General features: G+C 52.4%; 1 protein-coding gene across 1 annotated transcript; it reads left to right on the forward strand.

The window, feature by feature from the left end:
* The first annotated feature begins 210 nt into the window (after nt 1-210).
* On the forward strand, nt 211-25,771 carry PDGFRB (platelet derived growth factor receptor beta). The gene is made up of 23 exons (XM_042826516.1): nt 211-475; nt 8,982-9,059; nt 9,900-10,196; nt 10,306-10,575; nt 10,860-10,987; nt 11,297-11,471; nt 12,001-12,193; nt 12,416-12,531; nt 13,034-13,160; nt 13,398-13,609; nt 14,268-14,362; nt 14,625-14,757; nt 15,194-15,298; nt 15,405-15,515; nt 15,868-16,021; nt 16,850-17,016; nt 17,265-17,383; nt 18,283-18,405; nt 19,828-19,939; nt 20,245-20,344; nt 20,489-20,594; nt 21,088-21,317; nt 21,683-25,771. Exons 2-23 carry the CDS (start codon nt 9,011-9,013, stop codon nt 21,831-21,833), a joined length of 3,273 nt encoding a protein of 1,090 aa, XP_042682450.1. The 5' UTR covers nt 211-475; nt 8,982-9,010; the 3' UTR covers nt 21,834-25,771.
* Nucleotides 25,772-25,919: the final 148 nt, after the last annotated feature.

Consider the following 25,919-nt stretch of genomic DNA (forward strand, 5'->3'; position numbering starts at 1 on the left):
TTCTTTCTTTTTTTTTTTAATCCCTCCGCATCGCGCCGCTCCGTTGGGCTTTAAGCGAAAGTTTGGCTCGAAGCGGTGTCCCGCAGAGGGCGGAGGGGAGGAAGTGGCGGCACTCCGCTGCGGGGCAGCCCCGCCGCTCCTCCCCCTCCTCCCGGGCTGCGGTATTTATCCCCGCACACCGCCCCGCACGCCGTCCTGCTGCGCGTCGCAGCGCGCTGAGGGCGCAGCGCGGCGGCTCGGTTCTGCCCCGGTGCTGGCACAGCTTCCCCAACCCGTTCTGTTCTACTCTTCTCCTCCTCCTCGCCCCCCCCTTCATTTTTCTCCTCTATGCGGGAAAGCCTTGCCAGCTGGGGAAGGCTGGGAGGGCAGAGAGCCTCCGCAGGCTGCAGATAAAGAAAGCGGAGGAGGAGAGAAAGGAATTCGGGGCGGCTGCGGACGCGTGGAGTAGCACTCACTTGCTGGGACCCCACGTGAGGTAAGGCTGGCAGCTGGGGTGGGATGTGGGACTCCAGAGGGGGCTTGCTGATGGGGTTTATGTGGGGGTTGGAGCCCTGAAATGGCCCATTGGCCCTTGGAGGGTGGGGGCTTGGAGAGTTTGGTGGCATCCCATGGGTAAAGCCATGTGGGACTCCCTCCCAAGGGATGCTGTGGCTATGGAAAGACTTGGGGGACCTCTGCTTTTCCTTTGGAGCCCCTGGTCTCTCCTTGTGCTGTGCTGGGCTGTTGGAGGGCTGCTGTCTGTCCCCAGTGATCCACCACTGTGGACTAGCTGTCACAGGCAGGGGCTGCAAGCAGAGCTGGGTGCAGAGGATGCCAGCTGTAGGGTCTGACTGCCTCATCCAGGAACCATGGAGAGCCTGGTGCAAAGCATTGCAGGGAGCAGGAGGGGCTTCCTGCTGACCTCCATGCAGCTCCAGGATGGGTTTGCAGGAGGTTGGCACGGGGATGCAGGTCCTTGCTGTGTGCAGCAATGCTCAGCTTCACCCTGTGCTTGCACCAAGCAGAGCAGCAATAATGCATCCAAACACAGCTGGTGCCACCCCTCTCCAGTCCTTGCTCTTAGTGGCTTTCCTGTCCCTTGTGGGCCAAGCCAGCATGCAGGGAACATCTGCAAGACCCACTCAGTGCCTGCACCCATTCAGGGTGGGCCTCTCCAAGGGGCACAGGTGTGGATAATCGCTCAGCTGTCCCTGGGGTTTCCAACCCCATCAGGTGATGGCAGGTCTGAAGCAAAGCCTGCGGGCAGGAGTCTGCATATCCTGCAGTGCTGTGACAGTTGCACCAGGACTTTTGGGGACGTTGTGGGAATGGGGCATCCTGCTCCTGTGCTCATCGGCCAGCAGGGACTGGAGCTGCGGGTGCAAGGGGATGCTGTGCTGCTCCATCCCTGCCCTAGAGCTCTTGGGGCTTCTGTTAAAGTAGCCAGCAAAGAGCTGAAAGCAAAGCGTTTGGCATTAAGGGCTGTAGCTGGGAGGAGGCTACCAAATGTCCTGGCTGCTTCCAGCGGGGTCCTGCAGGTCTCAGTCCTCCCCAGGAGCACATGGGGAGAGGGGAGGTTGCATCCTCAGCAGGAGTAGGCTGGGAGCAGCAGCCCACCATACGTCAGGAGGAACTATTAAATGTGTGTACATGATCTTTGGAGAGAAGAGCCCAGGCAGTTCATGCTGTGGGAAAGGATCTGCAGGCTATGCTGGACGCAAACCAGATTGCAGCGCGGCACGGGGAAACCAGCAGTGCTTCCTGTGGGACTGAAAGGAGCAGGGCTGGGGGCAGAGCCAGCGCAGAGCAGTGCTGAGGGATGGACACAGGGCAAGGCTTGGGGAAAGCACAGAGGGGGCTCAGAGCATGCAGGAAAGGCTGCAGAGGGCTGATACAGGGGGCTGATAGGTAAGGTTGGGTGCTCACTGGGTGCTGGGGTTGTAGCACGAAGCATCCATGCATGGGAAGTGCAAAGGAAAAGGTCAGTGTGTAGTAGGGTGGAAGACTAACTTTGGGTGAGCAGGGCGCCTTTGGCACTATGTGTTTTGGGGGATGTGGGCAGTGCGGCAGGGCAATGAATTCTTGATCTCCTTCAGACTCCAGTTTGGTGGGTTCCCAAGGTATGCAAAACAACAGTGTTATGGAGAGAACAGCATCCCTGGGACTACGGCAAGAAGTGTCAGTGAGCACCAGAGCTTAGGAGATGCTCTCCAGCAGCAGATGCCAAATTGAAACAGGGTGGGTGCTGGATGGCCAAGCATCTCTCTGGATGCAACAGCAAAGGGCAGGGAGCAGAGGTGTGGTGGTGGCTGAGCACTGCTGGCCCACAGCCACCAGTGGTGGCATTGGTGCTGCCTTTAGCCCAGAACTGGGGACTCATTGGGGACCGGTGGCCTGGATGCATCCCATCACTGCTGGGGCACTTGGTGCAGTCTGTTTGTTTGTGCTTGAACTGAGGGGAAGAAATGCCCTTGAGAGTAGGGTATAGGTCAGGATTGTTCCCTGGGTGCTGGATTGGCTCCAGGAGGCTCCTTTGCTCTGCCAGGCAGATTGGACATAACGAGGCTTGTTTTAGGGGTTGCTTAATTAGGCTTCCCTGTCCCGCTCCGCTCTGCAAGGACGGCTCTTCCTGGAAGTGCAGCACTTTCCTGGAGCGGAGCCGGCTGGGACAGGGATGGGGACACGTGCCAGGGATGAACAGAGGGGCACTGGGACAGGTCAGGGGGGTCCCATGGGTCTGTCCCTTTCCTGGCCTTGTAGCAGGGGATGCTGGCTGTGATGTCCTGGCCCTTACACCCTGCTTTCCCCTCATCCCTGGGACACGGCTGTGGAACAACCTTGCCAATGTTTCAACGTTCCTCATGAGATCTTCCACAGAAATGATGCTGCCAAGCAAGCAGGAGGCGTGTGGTGCTGCTGCAAAGCAGGGTTACGTGGGCAGGAGGTGCCTTCCTGCTAAGGAAGGGGGCTTCTCCATGTGTCCCATGCAGGGTACAGCAAGGAGCAGGGCCCCATCCTGCTCTCCCTCTGCCTTCCCCCTCCTGGCCCGTCTGCCATGCAAAGGAGGTTGTGACTGAAATCTTAATGCTACCGAGACACAGTAATTGGCACCAATTAAATTGCTACATTCATGTTTGAATTGCTTTAACTGGCGAGACACACTGTCTTATTTATACAAAAAAATATGTTTGCTTGTGGGTTTGTCTGAATCGGGGCCAGCAGAAAATAAACCATTTCAAGCTCTGCTCTCTGAAAGTGCGTTCTCCACTTGCAAACTGAAAATCACCTCCGTTTCAGGGTTTGCTGAGCAAATGGCTGCAGAACAGAACCCCACTCTGCTCAGGGCGCTCCTCGAGAGGGTCCTGTCCTCTCCTGCCAAGTTTCTCTCTCCAGTGTGGGAGTGGATGGGCAGAATATGGTCTGATTCAGGAAGGCAAACTCTGGCAGGTGTAGGACTCGGTGATTTTAAAGCTGGTTTTGGGGAGAGCAGGTGGTGGGTCTGTAGGGTTTTGGAGGTGTTTGTAGAGCACCAGTGCGGAGAGAAGCTGGGGTTTTCTCTGTTGTTGTGTTAAGGTGGGGGCCTGGCCCCAGCTTGCAGCACAGGGAGCTGGCAGCTTGTCCCTGCTTTGCAGCAAGGAGAGGGGATGTGGTGTTGGGTATGAGATGGAGGCGTGCGTTCAGCCCCAGCAGCAGGGCGCTGCATCAGGCCCCATCCCTCACGTGTGCTGCTGCCTTTGGCATACCGGGTCCTGCTCCTCATCCCCAACCATAGAGCTGTCATGTGGCTAATCCCAGCCACGAGAGCCTAAAACCCCAGAACAAAATGATTAAACTCTGGTCCCTCGCAGGCAGCTGAGAAGAGAAGGGCCGATGCAGCCATGGGAATTATTTCCTTCTCCCTGGCAGCACCCGCATCTCACGGACATTTTCAGGCGAGGATCAGGTTGCTCTCCCTTCACAGGGACATGGGGCTGGGGATGCAGAACACAAAGGGATGTCTCTATCTCCATTGCTTTTGCCTTGATTAGCAGGTAATTAGAGCCATCCAGGACCTTTGGCCCCAGCTAAGTGGGGGACTCAGACGTGCAGGGGACACATACCTTAGCAAAGCTCTTAGCTTTCCTTGCTGAAGGAAGAGAGGGAGGAAAGCCCTGGGGTGCCCTCATCCCTGCATCCTTCCCCGATCCTCTCCACCCTTACACAGCTGGAAAAGCATCAGGCAAGTGGATGGGGACACCCTGAGGTGTCCCAAATGTTACAGCCTCAGGATGAAGGGAACAGATTGCTCTCGGAGCTGCCACTATCCGGCAGCCCCCATGTTTTGCTGCATGGTTGGAGCCATCTTTTCCTGGGGACGGCAATGAAGCGACGCTAGGAGCTGTGTGGGTGCTGCCCTGTGGACTCTAGGCACTGCACCCACACTCATTACTCACGTTGCTCATGTGCTTGTGGTGTTTGCTCCCTAAGAGGTCTTTGCTGTCTGAGATGATGGAGGTGTTGGAGGATGACCATGGGCAGATTGGTGGAGAGGGGCACCGGGGAAGTGTGAAATGCTCCCGAGAGGCACGTTTGTCCCCCTCGGGGGGTCACTGCCTGCAGGGAATGAGCTCTGGGGCTCAGCAGATCCTACTGCCCCCATGAGCATCTCGTGTTGTGTGCGGTGCCACAGCTTGGTCCAGGTGACCAAGGGGCAAGGAGCAAGGCACCCCATCCCTCCTTCCTGACTGTAGGAGAGCCCCCTGTCCCCCTCCCAGGGTTTTCCCACAGCCTGCGCCAGGTTTGTTGGCTCCAGGGAGCAGCCCTGTGCCCGGCCTGCTTTCCACGAGCGGAAGCGGGGGAGCATGCGCAACCCAAAGGGCCACGAATACCAACACTCAAGGCTGGGGGATTATTTATAATGCTGGCCCTGCTCCAAACAGATGTTTCATTTTATTTTGAACTTGTGCTGGATGGGTCACTCATTTCCTCTGTCTCCCATGGGCTTAAACCAAAGGGGGGATTAGGGCTGAGCATCCCTCGGTGTCACCAGCACAGGGGTGAAGCATCAGGATTGTGTTTGCGTCTGCATGCTGATGTGCAAAAGGAGGTTTGTGCTCCAGGGTTGGCCCGTGGGACCCCGAAGGACTTCCCAGTGCCTCCAGTTTCAGATTTCCAACCTCTGTGTTTTATCATTGGCTGTTTACAGGCTGGGGACGATGGGCTCCCCGTGTGCGCGCTGCCTAATTCTAGCCATGTGCTGGGAAAAAAGAAAAAGGGCTCTGTGATGATAATCTGGCCTGTGAGTAAATGTGGTGTCATGGGAGCCGAGGGACCCCAGAGGAGAGATGTTGCAACTCCAGCCAGTTCCAGCCAAGGGAAAAAAAAAAAAAAAAAGCTCAGTTTTATTTAGATTAAAGGGTGGGAAAGAAGCAGTCGCAGAGGCAGGGGGGAGGGTGGCAGAGGGAAATGGGGCAGGCCAAGGAGTTTCACTGGCAGACAAGCAAGGCTGGGGTCTCAGCAGCCTTTGCTTGGGGAGCAGTTCCCCTTGTAAATGGGGTGGGACATCTCCCCCCAGGCCAGGAGGAGCCCCCGCACCACGGCTGTGCCAGGCATCAATCCTGGGATCCATGCAGGGCTTTCTCATTGCGCGCGGGCACTCATGATCTCACTTAATGACTCAGATGAGTTTAGACAAAGAAAAAATAAAGTGTATTTTACTTCCCACTAATTCACACCAGATGTCCTTCGCCTGCTTGGCGGGACCGCGGGGCCAGCAAGTACAGCGGGAGCGCCGGGAATCACAGCCTGGCTGGAAATGGAAAGGCAGAGGAAAAGTGAGGGCAGCTGGCTGTGCTGAGAGGGGTTTTGCACCCCGATTTCCAGCAAACAGCACGTCTTGCTGGAGGGCTGTGGGTTACAAGGAGTGGGGCTCTGTTCGAGGAGTGGTGGGGCTGCAGGGTGTGCAGATCCTATCCCTCCCTGTGTGCGGCTTGGTAGGCTGCTTCTCAGCTCCCACAGCGCTGGGGATGCTTGTAGGACCTCTCTGCTTGGTTGTGGGTGAAAGGCAAGAAATGTGGTCAAGGTGTGCTTAGGCAGTGGGCAGCAAATGGCAAGGGTGTTGCTTGGTGCTGATGCCCATTTCTGTTGATGTTCCATGGTTTAAGTCTGTTGAAGGACTAGAAATGGACACAGCACAGAAACAAAGGGGCTCGGGGTGTGCTGAGCACTGTCAGACCATGTTTCTGCCTTCATCAGAGAATCGTTTGTGTTGGAAGGGACTCTTAATGGTTATCTGGTCTGATTCCTCCACAGTGAACAGGGACACCCACATCAGTGGCTCAGAGCTTGCTGCTTGAGCGTCTCCAGGGTCAGGGAATCCACCACCTCTCTGGGTAACCTGTGCCAGTGCCTCTCCATTCTTATTGTGAAAAACTTCCACATGTCCAGTCTAAATCCCCCCTCTTTTAGTTTGAAACCATTCCCCTTTGTCCTATCAAATACCAAGAAGGTTTCGAGACTGAGCCCACATAGTTGTGCTTTGGGCATTCTCATTTCAAACAAGACACAGGTCTGGGATGGAGCAACAGTGAAAGATGAACGAGGTTTGGTGGCGTTTGAGGTCCTCAGTAAGGCACTTCAATGAGGAGGAGATGGAGAAGGAATAGCCCTCCTTATGTAGGGAAGGCACCATCCCCAGAAGAGGTTGGATGTGGCCTTTCTCCGCATCCAGCATCATTGAGGCTGCCATGAGGAGCTGCGGGCAACAATAAGGCCTCCCCACAGCCTCCTCTGCTCTGCGCCGAACAAGCTGAGGGCTCTCAGCTGCCCCTCGCACCTCTTGGTCTATAAATGCAGCCTGCTGGCTGCCCTCTCCTCTCCCGGCCAAATTCCTCTCTTAGAATAATAAACAACACAGCTCAAGAGAAAATGGCTGGCTTGCCCTTGTGTCACAGCACCAGAGAGGGGCAGAGGGAGGTTCTGTGCCGGCACTCTGGGACCGTAGTGGGGAGGAGGGGCTGTGGAGGGTCTCAGCACAGCAATGGGAGCTGGGATGTCACCTCAGTGCCTGCCGGGGCTGTGCTGAGGAGGTGGCATTGCTGCAGGGCAGGGACCTTGCCCATGGAACATCCCATAGTTAAGGTTGCTCATCTGCTGGTCCGTGGGAAGGGTGTAAGAATCTGAGAGGTCTGTGACCCCGTTTTCACCCATGTGGCTGGAAGGAGACAACCCGTGGCATTTGAGAACTGTGCAGATGACAATGGTGGGGTCCAAGGATGGGATTGCATCTGTGTGCTGGGTTCTGGACTGCTGGATAGGGTCGCCCTCAGGTCGTTGTCTGGCACTCAGAGGGTGCATCTTGGTGCTATTGCTGAGAACAAAATCGGAGACTGAGGATTGAAACAGGTGTCCTCAAGGCTTGAAGTGTCCTCAAAGCAGAGATCCGGGTGCGTTTACATCCCTTGTGAAATGCCACTTTGTGCACGTGTGCAAGCACACATTGCTGTGACAAGGAGAGGAAGGTCTGTCTGTCTGCTGGGCAGGCTCTGCAGAACAAGCAAAGCTTGGCATTTCCAACCATGCCTCTCTCTCCAGCCAGAGCAGACAAACAAGGGAGAGGTCACAGCTATTCGCGAGATGTTGCTACCCTCCCACTCTGCTCAGGAAGCATCTCCAAGAGAAAAGGCTTTCTGCAAAACCAGCGTTTTTATTAAAACCAGCCTTGAATGCTGGGGAGGCAGCCAGAGGCAGCAGGCGGAGGCTGCAGGGTTCTTGGTTCTCGCTGCAGCCTGAATCCAGCAGAGCACTGGTTTGCTTGGCAGGGATCCTGGAAAGACCAGGGTGCTGCTGGTGGCACCAGACCTCTCTGACAGGCAGCTTGTGTCCATTTACAGCCTGAATTTCCCCTCCATCCTTTCATTCCCTCCTCCCCCGGGTCTTCCCTTTAAGTGCTCTCTTCCTCTCCAGCAAATGCAGAAGAGCGGAGTCACCCAGGGGCTTTATGGAGGAGGAGAGGCAAGCTGCTGAGTAAGCTGGAGGCCTGGAGAGTTTTGCTGGTAGATCAGACTTTTTTTTCTTTTATTTTTTATTTTTTTTTATTTTCGGAGCCAAAGCAAGAGAATAATAAAAACATCTGACAAGTGCACGTCATTTAAAAACCATTTCCTCCCAACATCAAGCAAAGACAGACAGTGCTTCAGAGCCAAGAGGCAGCAGACCCACTCAGTAAGAGGCAGTGCCAGCAAGCTCAGATTGCCACCAGCCTCAGGTGGTCGTGGAACCCTTGGGAGGCTCCTGGGGGCTTCACCTCGGGGTCTGCCTTGGGAGCAGCTTCAAGATGGAGGTGTGAGAGCTCTGAACCTCAGCTTTGGCTCTGGGGTTCCTGAATCTCAGCCCTTTCTGTGCCTGTCACCGTGTTGTGCAGGGGATGGCTCCAGTGCTGTTAGGGAGCTCTGGCCCCGTCTCTTTTGCGCCGTCAGTTTGCTTTGGGGAGGGCTGGGCATGCTCTGTTAAAAAGACTTCATGAGAAATGTTGATAAAAGGGATCTTAAAACAAAATTATTCCCTGAAGATGCATATTTTTGAAAGTGAAATACAAGAAATTCTCTGTTTTTTTGGAGGGAATGTTTTTGGGCATGTTTTCTTTTGTTGAAAGAAGCAGAAAATGTGGGAGGACTGTGGAGGGGGGGTATCTGTTTTTTAGCAAGTTTTATCTCATTGGGACTGAGGGAAGTGAAAACTAATAGGGGGAAAAAAAGGCAGGGGGAGGGAGAAAGGCAGTGCTCTGCTGCTGGGGAGAGGCATTTTGAGCTGGGATGAGCAAGAGCTGACACAGCTCCTGGAGCTTCCAGCCCAGTCCCTGTTTCCCAGCGGGAGATGCCTTAGATCTGCTCCTTCAGCAGATCCAGCACGAGGGAGAACCAGGTCAGCAGCAGAAGGGAAAGGCTGAAAACTGGAGAGAGGGGAGGTGGAGAGGGGACCCTCAGCCCAGCAGTGCTGTATTAATCCTGCTTTGTTCCTAACAGGATTGGGCCACTGGGTCGTGGAGCCCACCATGCTCTGTCCCTCTCTGAAGGCATCACTGCAGCTCCTCATCCTCACTGGTGAGTGGTGGCCCAGGGAGATGGGAGCAGGACTGGGCCCCTCATGAAGAAGCTGTCTGGGGATGGTCCCATCACTAGGGTGATGAGGAGATGGGTAATGGGATGGGAAGGCACAGGGCTGTACTGCTTGCATCCATCTTTCCTGGATCTACTGGCTCTGCTGACCCAGTCCTAACTCTAACCCTTACTCTAACCCTAACCCCACCCACAGGGACACCATGGGGGAGCACATGTACTTCCCAGCCCTGCTGGGACATCTGGATAAAGCATAGAGGCCAGGAGACATGGAAGCTGTTCAGGAAGACCTTGCTTGCTTTATTGCTTCCATAGGATTTCCTGCAAGGCTTTGCTTTCATTCCTTTTTTACCTTCTTTTAAACTGACATTGTTTCAGCCCAGCCTGTGTCATGTTAGCACTGTCTCTGTGAAGAGGCAGCTAGCAGAGCAGGGAATTAATTCCTTCATCTCCTCCTCTCCCCCTGCCCACCAAGGCATGGCCTTTCTGAGCTTTTGATGGTGCAGCTGAGACCTACCTCTGCTTTATGATACCAGCTCATTTTTAGGTCAGCAGTCCTATATGCTGTCAGCTCCTCAGGCCCAGTGTATGGGATGCCTACAAGCAAACATCTGGGAGATGTCTAGGTCACTCCTGCTTCCAGCCCTGTCCTCACCAAGGATGGTGTAGCAGCATCACAGCAGCCCTGTTTGCACCCTCTGTTTCAGCGGGTGCCTGAATCCCTCCCAAACCAGCCTCCTTCTCCTCATCCCCTGCGGACACTGGACATTACTGGCCCTTGGATTTCAGAGATGTACAGTGTGTCTCACCTCTCCCCTGTCCCAGGTCTGCTGGAGGTAACGTCTGGGGGCAGCGGGCTGCACATCGAACCTGAAGATGCTGAGCTCGTCCTTAGGCTCCACAGCACCTTCTCCCTCGTGTGCTATGGGGACAGCGCGCTAGTGTGGGAGCGGGATGGTCAGCCTCTCGCTGCTTTGCTGGAGCACAGGGATGGGGTCTTTGTCAGCAACCTCACCCTCAAGAACGTGACAGGCCGTCACACAGGGGAGTATGCATGCTTCTACAGCCCTGACCAGGCTTCAGAGCGAGCAGAGAGGAAAGCCCTTTACATCTATGTTCCAGGTAAGGGGCAGCACATCCTTACCTCTGCATGGGAACTCCCACGTGTGGCACGCTGGAGCAAGCAGTGGGGGAGGTCGTGGTGTCACCAATGTGCCTCTCTCTCCTGTAGATCCCTCCTTAGTTTTTCTCCCCGCAATCACTTCTGAAGAGTTCTTCATCTTCATCACGGGCTACACAGAGGCCATCATCCCATGCCGTGTGACCAACCCAGAGCTGCAGGTGACCCTTTATGAAAAGAAAGTGGAGAATCCCATTCCAGCTGCTTATGACCCACAGCAGGGTTTCAAAGGTTTCTTTGAGGACAAGACCTACTACTGCCAGGCAATCGTGGATGACCAAGAGGTGGATTCAGACACCTTCTATGTCTACAGGATCCAGGGTGAGCTGCCCTCATCTTGGCATATCTCTGTAGCTGTTGTGGCCGTTCCTTCAAAACAACAGGAGTGGGACCAAAAAGATTTCCCCCTCTCCTTAGTGATATCCCTGATCAATTTAGGGGCTGGATTTAGCCCTGTCTCCATTAAATAATAGGTTCTGCCAAAGTGTCAGATCTATACCTCATAGAAGAGATTTCAAGTTAATAAATCCACCTAAGATAAATGAACTGGGTGTGCACTCATCTCTTCCTTTATTGATCATCCCTTGCTTTGGCACTTCCCACAGTCTCATCTGTGAACGTCTCCATCAGCGCGGTGCAGACCGTGGTGCGTCAGGGAGAAAATGTTACCCTGATGTGCACTGTCAGCGGCAATGAGCTGGTCAACTTCAACTGGGATTATCCACGCAAGCAGGTGAGGGCACTGACCCCAGCGTTTGCCCACGTGTCCCGTGGCAATCACTCATCAGTATCATAGAAAAGGTCAGGAAGCTTCATGCCATGGCAGGAGTAAGATGCTGCTGCCATTCCAGGAGGCTCGATGGGGAGCTCCTTGGATGAAGGCTGTCTATCTCAGGGGCTTTTGATGGTGCTTGTTCCCTGTCTCCATTGTAGACTGACTAAGGTCTTCTGCCCATTTCTCCTCCCTCCCTGTGAGCCTGGCTCTGTAGCTCTGTTGGCATGAAATGTTTTTCACACGCAGTATCTTGTCCTCATTGTGCAGGCTGGGAAAGCTGTGGAGCCAGTGACCGACTTCCTGCCTGGATCCACCCATGACATCCGTTCCATCCTCATCATCCAGAATGCAGAGCTAGAGGACAGCGGGACCTATGTCTGCAATGTCTCTGAGGGCTACCATGAGAAAACAGACCGCAAAGACATCATGGTCCAAGTGATTGGTGCGTCACTGACTGTGCTCTGAGGCAGCAGCCCACATGGGTGTTGCTCCAGAATGGCAAACTCCTCTCTCTGCACAGCCTCCAGCTCCCTTCCCTTCTCACCCCTGCCCTCATTAACCACGGCAAAAAGTCAGCCCTCACCCCATGGCATCCCTGCCCGCTTCTTGGCTTCGACACATCTGAACTCCCCCATCGTAGCTTTTGGGAGTCTTTAATGTATTTGAGGGTTTGTGTGACAGCTCTTTTTGCACTGTGCAGTGTTCTTAAGTCAATCTCCCACCGACACCTGTGCTCCTTTCATGTCATTTGAGGGAGGCTGCCCATCTCTGAAAGGTGACAGCCCTTTCCTTGCATGTTGCCTGTCCTGTGAGCTCACACCCATGCTCTCCTTGGGCACAGACCTGAGACTTTGAGGGACGAACCTGGAGCTGCTCCTTCACTTCAGTGTGTTTTATCCCAGATAGCCCATAGGGATGCGGAGGTGACTGTGTCTCTCCCTGAAGCATGCATCCTTCTTGTCTTTCCTCAGAGCGTGGCTTTGTGCGCTTCCACACCCACCTGGCCAGCACAGTGTATGCTGAGGTCCACAAGAGCCACATCATCCAGGTGGATGTGGAAGCCTACCCACAGCCAAACATTGTGTGGCTGAAGAACAACAAGACGTTGACCATGGAGAGCAGCAGCGAGTTCACCATCACCAACAGGAACCTGTCAGAAACCAGGTGAGGGCACATCACCCCTCACCAGGGGACAGGGAGGGGATAATTCACAACACAAACTGGTAGTGTGTGGTACGGTGGTCGGGCACGGGATGGTGGCTGAATGCTGACATTTCTGTGAGTGAATTTTGTGCATTCCCCAGTTGGGTGGGAGCCAATCCCTTCCAAGCAGTGTCAGTCACCAGGTACCTTCCTGCATGCACTCCATGGCTGTGTCTTCTCCAGGTACCAGACGTCTCTGGTCCTGGTGCGGGTGAAGCAGGAGGAAGGAGGATATTACACCATCCGAGCTTCCAATGAGGACGATGCACAAGAGCTGTCCTTCCATCTGCAAATAAATGGTGAGGATGTGCAAGCAGACGTGGGGCCAAGGAGTGTAGGGGCAGTCCCAGGGGATGGTTCCATCCTTTGCTCCAGGATTCTCAGCCTGAAGCCTTTACAGCTATGACTGCAGATCCATGTCAAAAGAAGAGCAATAAAATGAAGAAAAAATCACCTGAAATATCTCACACTTGGTCTTATAGCAAGAGGGACAAGGAGGCAGTGCAGACACCAGCAGCATGGCCTTGAATGTTGTCCCAAGGATGCAGGTGCATCTACAGATGCAGAGGTGTCCTTCTGTAGTTCCTCTGCTATACAAGCAGAATGGATAGGGGCAGGTTTCTTCCATGACCACCCCAAACCTTTCTGGTTTTGCTTTTAGTTTCAAAAATAAGGCACAATTGCTCTAAGTCTCACCTGACTGTCACATCAGCCCTGTGCCACGAAGGGGATCCATTATTTCCCGTCCTCATCTGCATTCACAGCCAAGGATTAATTCCCACCAGTGTCTCTTGGTTTCAGTGCCAGCCAAAGTGGTGGATCTCAAGGAAAACAGCAGTGCCAGCAGCGGGGAGCAGACTGTAACATGCTCTGCTGAAGGGATGCCCCAGCCAGAGATCAGTTGGTCCACTTGCAGCAACATCAAACGGTAAGCAGTGAGATGAAGCCCATGGGAATGGCAGGGCTCATGCATACAATAGAAACAATATAGATAGATATATATTGTATATCTATCTGATATATATAGATAGATAGATATAGATATAGATATAGAAACAATAGACTCTTTATTTTACTGCTTTCTGCTGACCCACGCAGCTGGACATCCTATGGTGTTGCATGGGTCTGGCTGCCTCTTAGGTGCCTTTATCCTCCTCCGGTCCAGGTGTGGCAACCAGGGGCAGCCCACCCAGCTGCTGGGGAACAACTCTGCAGAGATTGGCCTGCACACCAACGCCACGTACCATGCAGAGCTGCAGGTGTACCGCGTGAACAGCACCCTGCAGCTGCACAGGGTGGATGAACCCCTGCTCCTGAGATGCACTGTGCAAAACTTCCTGGGCTCCAACTCCCAAGACATCACTCTGGTCCCAAATGGTGAGTGCTGTGGGAGGTGTTCATGTTGGAGGTGGGGAGGTGGGCTTTCCTCTCTGTGCCTCCAGCCTGGAAGTACTGGGAGCCAGCAGCAACCTCTGATAGCTGCAGTCCTCAGGTGGAAAGCCTGGATATTTCTGCCCAAAATGAAGCCTGCAGGAAAATGAAGTTGAGCAGGAAAGGCTGCTCTGAGGGCAATTTGTAGCCCTCATGCCCGCTGGCCATGGCCTTTCTCCTCCCGCCCCTGAGCAGGGTTATCCCTCCAGGGGCAAGAACTGATCAAGTCCCTAGTGTCTTGTTATTAGCCCAAGGGTCACTAGATGGTGCCACAGGCCCAAACAACCACATGCTCCCCAAATAGCAGAAAGGACAGTCTCAGCTGGGAAGGTCTAACCAGGAGGAGAGAACAGGACTGTCCCCAGTCAGACTCCAGCCCACAGGACAGCCTGGGATGGATGTGTGGATCTGATTTAAGGTCCACGATGGATCGTCAGTCCATCATCAACCCCTGGGGCTGATGTCTGATGGGGAGGCATGTAGCAGGAAGGGGACAGTAACTAGAGGAGGGGGGAGCCCTCTGTGCTAATAACCCCTTTCCCTGGGTCGCCCTGACTTTGCAGGGGTGGGAGTCTGACTGCTGACCCTGTACTTATTGTTGTAGCCTTGCCGTTCAAAGTGGTCATCATCTCCGTCATCCTGGCTCTGCTGGTCCTCACTGTCATCTCCCTGATCATCCTGATCGTCCTGTGGCAGAAGGTAAAAAAGGACTGCATTTGCAGGCTGCTGCACGTGTCAGGGTGGATGGGAGAGCAAATCTGCAGGCTTCTGCCTGATGATGTTCTATCCGTATCAGAGATCATTGGCCTCTGTTGGCCTCCTGCCATCTGTAGACTAGACGTGGAAGGTGGCAATGACTTCAGAGGCCAAAGACTCCCTAACAAAACCCCTTCACGGTCCCCATGCCCTGCCTGACCCTCAGCTTCTCAGATCTCCCTTGTCTCTTTGCTCCCCTCTCCAGAAACCTCGCTATGAAATCCGCTGGAAGGTGATCGAGTCAGTGAGCTCTGATGGGCACGAGTACATCTATGTGGATCCCATGCAGCTCCCTTATGACTCCAGCTGGGAGGTGCCCAGGGACAAGCTGGTGTTAGGTAAAGGCTCTGCAGGTCCCTCTGATGAACCCTGTCTGTCTGGGGGAGATGGTTTTCGGTTTGGGATCTCAAAAAGAGAGCAACCTGGGCAGAGCACAGAGATCCCTGGGATATGATCCCTGTGATCCCTGTGATATATCCCTGTGATATGTGATCCTGCAGCAGAGGAACCATCTGGGGCCACTGTGGGAAGCTATCTGCTCCCTGTGGCATGAGGCACGCGGTTATTTCTGATTCTCCTTCTCTGTGCCTGGCAGCTCTTTCCCTTCTCAACTTGCCACAGACTAGTTTCAATACCAAACACATTCACTCTCCACTACTGCCATTCCCGTCAGGATGGCTGGTGCCATTTCAGACAAGAGACTTGCCTTTTCCAAGGTCCTCTCCTGTTCTTGCCTATCCTCAGTGATCATACCAACCTCACCTTTCTCTGCAGGACGCACTCTTGGCTCCGGTGCCTTTGGACGTGTGGTGGAGGCAACGGCGCATGGCCTGAGCCATTCACAGTCCACCATGAAAGTTGCAGTCAAGATGCTCAAGTGTAAGTTCCTCACACTGTCCCTTTCTCTCACCCCAACACCACAAGGCTGGATGATGCCCAGGTGCTTACTCCTCACTTTGCCACTCATATCAACTGTCCCCAACAGCCACTGCCCGGAGCAGTGAGAAGCAAGCCCTCATGTCTGAACTGAAGATCATGAGCCACCTGGGACCTCACCTCAACATTGTCAACTTGCTGGGGGCCTGCACCAAAGGAGGTAACTGAATGCCAGGTGCCCTGCTACCTTGCATTGAGCTGCAGAGTGAGAATTGTCCTCAGAGAGAATAATTGCTGTTTTCTGGTTCAGAACAACTCACCCTTCCCCTAGGAAAGCCCCAGGGGGGCTCTGAAAGCCTCTCTTTCCAACCCACTTGAAACTGAGAAGGCATGTTTCTGTTAAGCCCCACCTGCCTTCCCAAACATAAATCAAATTCCGAAAATGCTCAGTCCCAGAAAGACAGCTTTTCCTCACGGTCTTGCAATCCGGTAATGTCCCAAAGGACAAAAATCTCTGCCCTGGGGAGCAGACAGGGCCAAGTAAAGATGACACAAGTGCTCTTTTCGCCCAGGGCCCATCTATATCATCACCGAGTACTGCCGTTACGGGGACCTGGTGGACTACCTGCACCGCAACAAGCACACCTTCCTGCAGTCCTATGGCGAGAAGGCCCGCCGGGAGGCAGAGCTGTATGGGAACACCATCAAGGAGGACCATGTGCAGAGGTGCCTGGAAAGCAGCCTTCTCCTCCTCCCTGCTGCCTGCACCATCTTAGCCCGCACCACTGAGGGAAGCTGGTAGTGTCAGGAAGAATACTCTCATTTCCTCTAGGCCAGTAAAATAAATGCTGGCCAAGCAAGGGAGCATGGTTGCCCAGTGTTACCTTTAGCTCCTGGCAGGCAGGGATTTAGCAGAGGCAATTTGTGTGTCCTGGAGGCTGATGCTAACACATACCCTGGCTGCTCCGTGCCAACTGGGAATATTCCCTGGCAGCATTAACTTGGCTAGCATAACAGTAGCCCTTCACTGAGTATAGAGAGGAGTTTCTTAGCCTTCGGGGACCTCAGCTGTGCGTTTTCAGTGCAGTTTGTGTTGCTACTGTGCCTAAGGGAGAAGTGCTAGAAGGAGTGCAATTGCACAAGAGGTGCTAAGAGGAAAGGGAAACAATCCTTCATCCAGCTGCCAGCTGTAAGAGGTGCAGACACATCAGTGCAGAGAAACACTCCCATGGGAAACTAGAAAGCAGCACTTACTTCCAGCACACAAAAGCAACAGTAGAATAGAGCAGCATTAGGACATTATCACAGCTGCCCCCTGTGCTTGGAGGCAGCTGAGATCCTCCTAAGCACAAAGCACAGCCTCACAAACCCCAGAGTATCCTTTCTGGAAGGAGATCCCCAGTGCCACTTGTGTGCCACAGAGCTTCTTTCCCTGCTACGAGACATTTCAGTGGTGGGGCTGAGGGTTCAGGAGCTGCAGTTCTTCAGATAATTTCCCCTGTACCCTGCATCTCACTGTCCTCCACTCTGAATACTCTCTTTTTCCTCCTCCAGTCACCTTTCCTTGTCTGTTGAGAGCGATGGGGGCTACATGGACATGAGCAAGGATGAGTCTCTGGATTATGTGCCCATGTCTGACATGAAGGGTGAAATCAAGTACGCTGACATCGAGTCCTCTAACTACGGCACCCCATACGAGCTGGACAGCTATTCCCCATCAGGTAACAGCTCAGCTGTAGTGGAAGGGAAAGAACTTGCATTTGGGTTGCAGGATGCCTTTGCTTGCAGAACTGGATGGTTCATATTGCAAAGGTCACCTTTGAGGCTAATACAGCTTCATGCTGGGAGCCCCATACTCTGTCCTGGTGTTGGTGGGGGCAGAGCCATCCCCACTGAGCTGGTTCCTTCTGCCAGCTGCAGTCTGTGAGTGTGCCAGTCACAACCACCTCTGTGTTTGCCTGTCTTGCAGCTCCTGAAAGAACAGACCGGGTGACACTGATAAATGAATCTCCACTTCTCAGCTACATGGACTTGGTGGGCTTCAGCTTCCAAGTGGCCAATGGGATGGAGTTCCTGGCTTCCAAAAATGTATGTATGCAGGCTGGCCTGTGGAGACAAAGAATGCTGTGTTGTGCCTGTGGTCACCTTCATCTCACTGTCCCTCTGTCCATGCTGAGAGACAAGTGGCCATGCAATGGAAGGGCTGCCAACCACTTTCCTTTGGAAATATATCCCCGAAGATCTGTGTGATTGTATTTGCACGCCAGCTACCCCTGATGCAGACCAAGTTTCACACCTCAAATTCCATGACTCTGAGCCCTGTGCAGCACAGCTGTGATGTTACATAATCCTCCTTTACTGGGGTGACCAGCTGCAAACAGATAGCCTTGCTGTGTTAAACACAGGGCATTCCAGAGCAAAGTTGCAACTCTCCATGGATATGCACACTGCCCCACATGCTGTAAGCTTCCCAAGCCTCTTAAGAAATAAGAGGCAATGGAGTGGATCATATTATGGGGGCTTCCTACGATCTGGCTTTGGCCTAGGACAGGCAGTAACATACTCTCTGTGAAACATCATGCAGGGCAAGGGTAAGAGACAGGGTGGGATGGTATGAATGACATGCAGAAAGAAATTTGTCTCTTTGCCTCCAGCTAGACAGTGTGATCTCCACAAGCGTGTAGTCCGTGCTATCCTATGAAGCATAGAAGAGGAGCTCTAAATTCCCACAGTCTTACTTTGCAGTGATGTAACATTACTGTTCTAACTGGTAGTGTCTGGCAAACATAGGGCCCTTGCCAGTGTGTCTGTTCAGTAAGCAGCAAAAATAAGGTAGCCCTTCAGTGGCTTTGAGCTACATAGGTCCATAAAGGTGAAGGAGATGACTCCTGTCCCTGCAGCAAAAGAAATGGACTAGTGCTGGAGCTGGGCTTCTTCTCTGTGCCATTTGAGGTTGCTCCCAGTGACAGTGCCCTGCCTCCCTGCAGTGTGTGCATCGTGACCTGGCTGCCAGGAACGTCCTCATCTGCGAGGGAAAGCTGGTGAAGATCTGTGACTTTGGTCTGGCAAGAGACATCATGAGGGATTCCAACTACATCTCCAAAGGAAGTGTGAGTACCAGGAGCCATGCCATCCCCTTCTTTGTAGGGCTCTGGGCCTGGCACCAGAAAACCCCCTGTCTGTTGCTGTGCCCAGGGGTGGTGACATGGCAGCCGTCCCAACTGATGGTGTCAACCATCACCAGCCAACCGTCGTGCACCTGATGTGCTCTGCACACTGTGGAGTAGCAGAATTGTATGGCTGTATCTCCAAGCTCTTGCAAAAGAACCCGGGCTGCAACAGCAAAACTGTTGGACTGTGCCCTGCACAGCACAGCCCTTTAGTGGCAGCAGTGCTGTGTCCCCTCTCTGCGTGGTGCTGAGCCTGGTTCTCAGCTGCATGCAGGAGCAAAGTTAGGCAGCTTGACAGTGGTGCAGTGAGTCACTGGCCACTCTGGGAAGAGGTCCGCAGTCTTCTGCTCTAACCACCAGACCACAGGGTAAGAGGAAGTGCTTTCCTGCAAGCAGCTACTTTCCAGAAAGACATCTCCAGTCTTTCGAGGCAAGAGAGGATGGGGCTGTTATTGAGTTTCTCTGAAACCTTCCCTGTGCTTTCAACAATAGTGTGTCTGCTCCAGCACTGAGCATCTGGGAATGTGCAACCCAAAGCAAAGCAGGACATGTAGCTGGCTCTGTTTGGCAGACAGGGAAACTGAGTCTGAGGGGGCTGAGAGCGGTGCCAGGCCCCTCAAACCCCAATCGTTATCTATTCCATGAACTACTCAGCTTCCCTCCTGCTTTGTCCCATTTGCATGGCACGGCAGCCACGTGTTGAGCATATTGGCCAGGGATCCCTCTGCAGAGAGACTGTGATTTTCCTGTCCAGCCTTGATATAGCTGCTTTTCCTTATGAAACAAGAAATGAAACTGGGCCTCTTTGCAGCTCTTCCTGGAGATTATTTTGGTATTTGTTGTGCAAGCGAATCTCCAGAACAGCACAGCCAGTGCTGCACACGCTGATTGAGTGAGGCTGCTTTTATTGTATCACCATGTGTGTAGGAACAGGAAAAGCAGGAGCTTCAGCTCTTTCCTGTCATCCTGTAGCCCTCTCCAGCTTAGCCTTAAGATTCCGAAGCACAGATAGTTCTGGGCTCCCTCTGGGAGTTCTGTGATCACGCTGTGCAATCAGTGAACTCGTCCCAAGGCACAGGGAACAGAGATGCACACTGTGACAGCTCATTATGACAGACAGGCTGTTGTCCATGATGGAAGTGGATGTAGCACACCTGTTCTTCCCTCCTACTTGCTGGGTTCATCCTGCACTACAAAAGACAAAACTGATCCCTCCAAGAAATGCTGATCACCAGATATGTGGGGCTGTCAGGCAGCTCCAAGGGGTTCTCTCTGCTTGTAAACTGTGTCAGACTCTTTCTTGTTGAAACAAATGCTGTAGATGCAGCTGACTTATCTTCTTATTCTAATTTTTCCTCATAGACCTTCTTGCCCCTTAAGTGGATGGCTCCTGAGAGCATCTTCAACAACCTCTACACCACCCTAAGTGATGTGTGGTCCTTTGGGATTCTTCTCTGGGAGATATTCACTCTAGGTAAGTGTCCCTGAGATTATGGTTGTGTCCACAGACATGGTAGCACTTTAGCAAGATCCCATCCCAATCCCAGAAGGTAGAAATCCATCCTAATCCCCAAGTCCCAACTCTACCAGCATCAGAGTAGCACTTCACTCGGTGTCTCCTTCTTTTCCATGCTGACGTGGGCATTTGGAAGCAAAATGAAACAGAAAAGGTAAATTAAAAAACGAAAAGCAAACAGGAAACCTTGGTGTGAAAAGTATGATGGCACGGGGATGGCAGGCTCTGCACCAACCTGATCCCCTGCTCTCCCTTTGCACCAGGAGGGACTCCCTACCCTGAACTGCCTATGAATGAACAGTTCTACAATGCCATCAAACGTGGCTATCGGATGTCCAAGCCCACCCATGCTTCTGATGAAATGTAAGTGCTGCCTGCACATGTTACCCTGGGCCTCCACATGTTGTTATAACCCTGCACATGTTAACTCCTGCAGAACTGACAGGAGCAGTTCTTCCTCTGTTTTCCTGCTAAGTCACCAACGTGCCCTTTCTTCCATTTTGTTAGCTACGATATTATGCAGAAGTGCTGGGAGGAGAAGTTTGAGATCAGACCGTCCTTCTCACAGCTGGTGGTGCTTATGGGAAACCTCTTGGTGGATTGCTACAGAAAGGTATGTGCAAAGGAACGTGTGGCGAGGGCCAGGGAGATGTCAGTGCTCTTTGAAGGGATGCCTCCTTGGTTTCACAGCATTTGATAAAGGTTTGGAGACCCTAATTAATAATTATTAGCTGCTGTGCTGGAGGATTTTGCTGTGATTTGGGCTACATTAATTTGAACAGCCAGAGGAGGTGATTTGGGAATCCTGGGGACGTTGTGAGACAGCTGTCATCACCAGGCAGCTGGTTTCTCAGCAGTGGCAGAAATCAGAACTGGCTGAAGATCAGAAGCCTGCTGCTGACTGATATGTTGGAACCGTGGAATTGTGCTGCTGGTCTCTCACATAGGAAACATTCATGATGTGCCTGTGGTGGAGTCAGGGTAGCTGAATGCAGCTAGATGTCAGCCCTGGGGAAAGAGGCCTGGCAGTCAGGGAAAGCAAACACATCTGTGTGTTTTCTCTGCTCACAAGACCTTCCTGTTTCTCTGGTAACCTGTGAGAGCAGAGGTACCAGCAGGTGGATGAAGAGTTCATGAAGAGCGACCACCCCGCTGTTGTTCGCACAAGACCCACCATCCCTGGGCTGAACAACGCCAGGCTCCCTCCCAGCTCCCCAACCCTCTACACGGCTGTGCACCAGAACGGGGGAGAGAACGACTACATCATCCCTCTTCCTGACCCCAAGCCTGAGGCGATCTGTGACCTCCCTCAGGAGGCCTCCATCAGCCGGGCCAGGTAGAAAAGTCATTTCTACATGCTGTCTCTTCCCAGGATTGCCCAAAACTGAAGAAGGGGGCTTCAACTGCAAATAGGGATGCTCTGCTCAGGGATGGGTTTACTAGGTGAGAAGGAGGGTAGTGTCACCTCCATGAGCACCCAGGGATGGAAGTGAACCAAAGGGCTGTGAGCTAAATGGCGTCTTGTCTCATCCCCATGTGTCAGCCAGCACAGCTGGGGACAAGAGAGGGCACAACCTGGAGAGCTCCTGAAAGCTGCTAAGATTGACAAGGAGCTCAATGTGCTTCTCATTCATTGGGAATCCTGTCTCATCAGGAAACTCAGGATAGGCACTCATATCTTTTCCCTTTGTCTCCCTTCAGCTCTATTCTGAATGAAGCCAACACATCATCTACAATATCCTGTGACAGCCCCCTGGGCCCCCAGCAGGACGAGCAGCCAGAATGTGACCTGCAGCTGGGCTGCCAAGAGCTGGCCCCGGGGCACCAGGAGGTGGAGGAGAGCTTCCTGTAGGCAGAGCTGGGCTGATGGCATCTCCCCACGGCGAGGCCAGGTGTGGGGCTGAGCCGGGCATGGCAGAGAACCACACCTTGTACTTGTTCATTGGGACATCCCTGCTTGTCCCGGTACTCCTCCCTCTCTCCCATCTGTAAGGTGGGGAATCAGAGACATTTCCCCCATTGCCATCCCCTTCCCTCCTCACAAAGAGGTGGCTCAGTGCCCAGCATCTGCCAGATCACTGCCACATCCTCTTCAGCGATCAAACCGCTGTGGGAAGGAGACATCTCACAGACCAACATCTTCTTCTGAAGTGGAAGGTGTGGGTTAAATCTCTGCAAGAGGCACCACTTTTCATGTGCTAAGATGCTCCAGCCTCTTCCCCTTCCAGACTTTTTAGATGGCAAAGAGTTCCAGCTCCTCCGCACCAGCACTTCCCTGATGGTCTCAGCACCAACCACACTGTGGTTCTGCGAAATGCCACCAGGACAGACAGTTTCCTTGGAATCCATTGCTGGGGGGTAGAGAAGCTGCGATACCCAACTCCAGCTGTTGGGTAGATTCTCCTCCAAGCACAGCCAAGGCCTGGAAAGTCCAGCCAGTGTCTCACAGATACTGAATCACCATTTTCCTATCCTGACTCTCCAGAGGACAGAACATCACAAGCTCTACAGGTACCCGTGGCTCTGGGGCACAGCTCTGCCCTCCCACCCAGAGCCATCCTGTGCCCAGCCAGGAGTCCCAAGGGCCAGGAACACAAAATGCTCTCACAGTGACTCTGCTGTAGTAGCAAAGAGGGGGCAGTTCAGTGTTCTTGTTGTCTGTGTGGGCACTAAGCTAATTATTCTCCAGTGATAATTTAAAGGGAACAAATATATTAATCCACTAGCCAGGGCCAGTATAAGGAAGCAATATAGCTACTCGTTAATCTTCTACTGCCACTAAGCCCAGATCATTTGCTGGGGAATCATGTAACCCCTATGGCTGCAAAACTTTTATGTCTTATATTTGGGAAATAAGGGCTCCCTTGTGAGAGACTGTTCACCCAAACACCCTCATTCTCAGGATGGTGGGTCCTTCCTGAGTCATAGCAAGACTATGGGGAGCAGTAAGGATGCCAGAACACCAGCCCAGGGACAACTCAAAAGACAGAAAGGGAGAGAAAGGGAAGCTGTTTGCCATGACACCTCGCAACCTTCTGGGGACTGGGCACAGCCACGCAGCCTCACAGGGCTAGAGAAGCTAGACCCCAAAGCTCCAGCTCTGATACCACAGAAATTGGCAGGATTTTTTTCCAAAAGGAGAAGTTTCACCTTGCAGAGCTCTGCAGCACGTCCCCCTGCTCCCATTAACCCTTGTGCTGCCCTACTCATGCACATTTCTCTGCGCATCCCACAAATTCTGCACAGGCAAATTTGGAAATTCAATCCGCATCTTTTTGTTTGGGTTTCAGCCAACCTCAAAGCCACTGAATTTTTTCATTTAATCTGATATTTCTGCTCCAAAAGAAACCCTAAAAACCAGCACACGCTCCCACTGTCTTACGTCATCTTATCATTGAAACGCTGCCATTTGTGCAATTAAAAGAGGAGTAGATATTTTGTAGGTTGATGCACTTGGTAAAATGTGAACCTAAGGAAAAGCATTTTTATTGGCAGCCAGTGGAGTATTTCAGTCCTTGTGGTCAGATTCCCCATCGTCTGTGGGAAACACTGTGACTGACAACTGTTATTCCATACCAGATTCTCCTGATTGTAATGAAGGAGCCATCTTCGGTGGTTCCAGAAATGATCCTACCTGTGGAGAAGTGATGATTTCTGAGGTCCTTGGGGTCAGACCGCTGTATTTTTCTAACATACAAGGTGCTTGGTAGGATGCGTGTCGCTGCAACTTGAGCCCATAGGACGGCACATCTGATCACCTCTGTCCACACTGCCTCCCTTTTTAGTTTGTCTTTCTGTGCCAAGTGTGACCACAGGTATCCAGTACTCCAGGTTGGGTCAAGTCTAGACCTCACACAGGGCATTAATACCTTCTGGTCTGTCCTGGATTTGTCTTGCCTGGTGTAGCTTTGGATAATGCTGCCCTTTTCCAAGCCACAACATAGCAGTAGTTTGGAGTCATTCCCTAACCAACCTTAACACCTACATCTTTCTACTCTTCCAGCATTTCTAACCAAAATACTCCCTGCTGTTCCAGACGTTGGGTCATCAGCACGTTTCGTTAACAAACTGTTATTTTTGGGCTGGATCAACTAATAAAAATATTAAATACTTCAGGCAACAAGAGCAACCCTAGAGAGCTACTTTTACTACCTCCATCCAGCCCAAAGATTTTCCTGTCAATAAAACCCTTCTCACCTTTGGCCATTTGCTTTATTTCACAAAACCTGTGCTAAGCTCCATCTTGTACAGATGAATTACTAATTTCCCACTGTTAAACGCTATTCCACAGTCCTGAAAGAGAACATCTAATTCTTGTCCCTGATGGGCAATCTCAGGCATCCTGTCCTATTAGCTGGGCATCAGCTACACTTGGATGCCTATTGCATTTTATCCCATGTACTTTCATTTTAAGTATCCTTAACATCAAAACCTGTTCTGGCTGTTTAAGGGATCAGATTTGTCAGCAAAACCCACCTCCCTCTTCTTTCTTAAATCAGGTACGCCACAATGGTACCATTCCCCTCTCTAGAGAGGTATGACCAAATAGTTGCCATTGGCCCTGTGATGCCGAGGGCCAGCTCTTGCACTTTGTGGTACTTTCCCATCCTTACTCCACTGTTCCCACCACCCTACCAATGCAGTTCGCAAAACAAGCCTCCAGCCTGAGCTGGGAAATCTCTCCTCAAAGGTGGCTTAGGAAGGGTGAGCTCACCCCAAGTGGGGACCTGCCTCCAGCCCCCATTCCCTCTCTGCTGCCAACACTCCAGTCCTGGCATGACCCAGGGGATCACGGCCAGCAGAAATGTTGGCCATTCTGAGCCCAGCCGTTTTGCAGCCATGATTTCTCCGGTGAGATTCTGAAGGGATCCGGTCCCTCTGGGTTTTTCTTTTGACCATCGTTAATTTTGTTTGGATGTGTTTTCGTGTTTAGAGATGGACCCAAATTTGGTTGCCCTCCCAAAGGGAGACATGCCACAGCTTGGGCCCATCTCTAGTGCAATATCTTTTATTTGTAGATTATATTTTACTCTGCAGCTGTCAATTGTTATCAGCACCAGTATATGCATAATCCTACTGCCAGTCACTATTTCATACATACCTAAGTGTATCCCAGAAACTAATGCAACACTCCAGAGTCTCTTTTTGTGTTTAAGATGCTTCTCAGACTGACATGTGCACAGGTTCTAAGTCTTTTGTCCTTCTCGGTTTGAGCGTGTTGCTATTTTTTTTTAAGTGAGAGTGTCACGTTTAGTGTTTGTTTGTGTTGTGTTAAGAATCCTAGAGCACAGCGGACTTTAATGGAACTCGGTTGTCTCTGTTCACCTGTCAGTGGGACTGTGGTGGAGCCCCACAGCGTGGGAGGCAGAAGTGCAGTGCAGACGTGCAGCCAGGGGAAGTGGGCCAGAAGGGAGAAATGGCTCTTCCCCTTCTTCCCAGCCAAGGCTTGGGGCTGGGGTGGGCAGCACCACAGGCGTGGGGCTCTGGGTTTGGGCTGCAGGAAAGCTTGAGATCTGTGTAAAGCTGGGCAGATCTGAAGAAGGGGATTCACGCCGTCGCTCCGCAGCATCTCTGAACTGCACAGCACCTGCCTCCACGCTTCTGCCAGAAACCGCCCTGAGGGCAAGGGAAAAAAAACAGAGTTCAGACTAAGGTACCAAAGAGTTAACATTTTCCTAGGTTTACAGATGTATTTGTAGGACTTGTACTATGTCACATCTATAGCCATGAGATATTATTTTTATGCTGTAAACTTTTACAAATCATTTTTAAAGAAAGAGTTTAAAAATAAAGGTGTTTTTCTTTTTGCAGAGTGCCATCTTTTGTTTGTTTTTTTTTTTCCTCCCCCAGTTTTGGTCTCTGCCCCTTGCTCCCACTAAGGTAGGGTTGGGAATACAGCTTAAGCATGTTGTGGGTGAAGGCTAAGCACGTTAATACG

The sequence above is a fragment of the Centrocercus urophasianus genome, unplaced genomic scaffold, assembly GCF_019232065.1.
Source record: "Centrocercus urophasianus isolate 14NV4802_14NV808 unplaced genomic scaffold, USGS_Curo_1.0 seq_26, whole genome shotgun sequence".
Classification (NCBI taxonomy): Eukaryota; Metazoa; Chordata; class Aves; order Galliformes; family Phasianidae; genus Centrocercus; species Centrocercus urophasianus.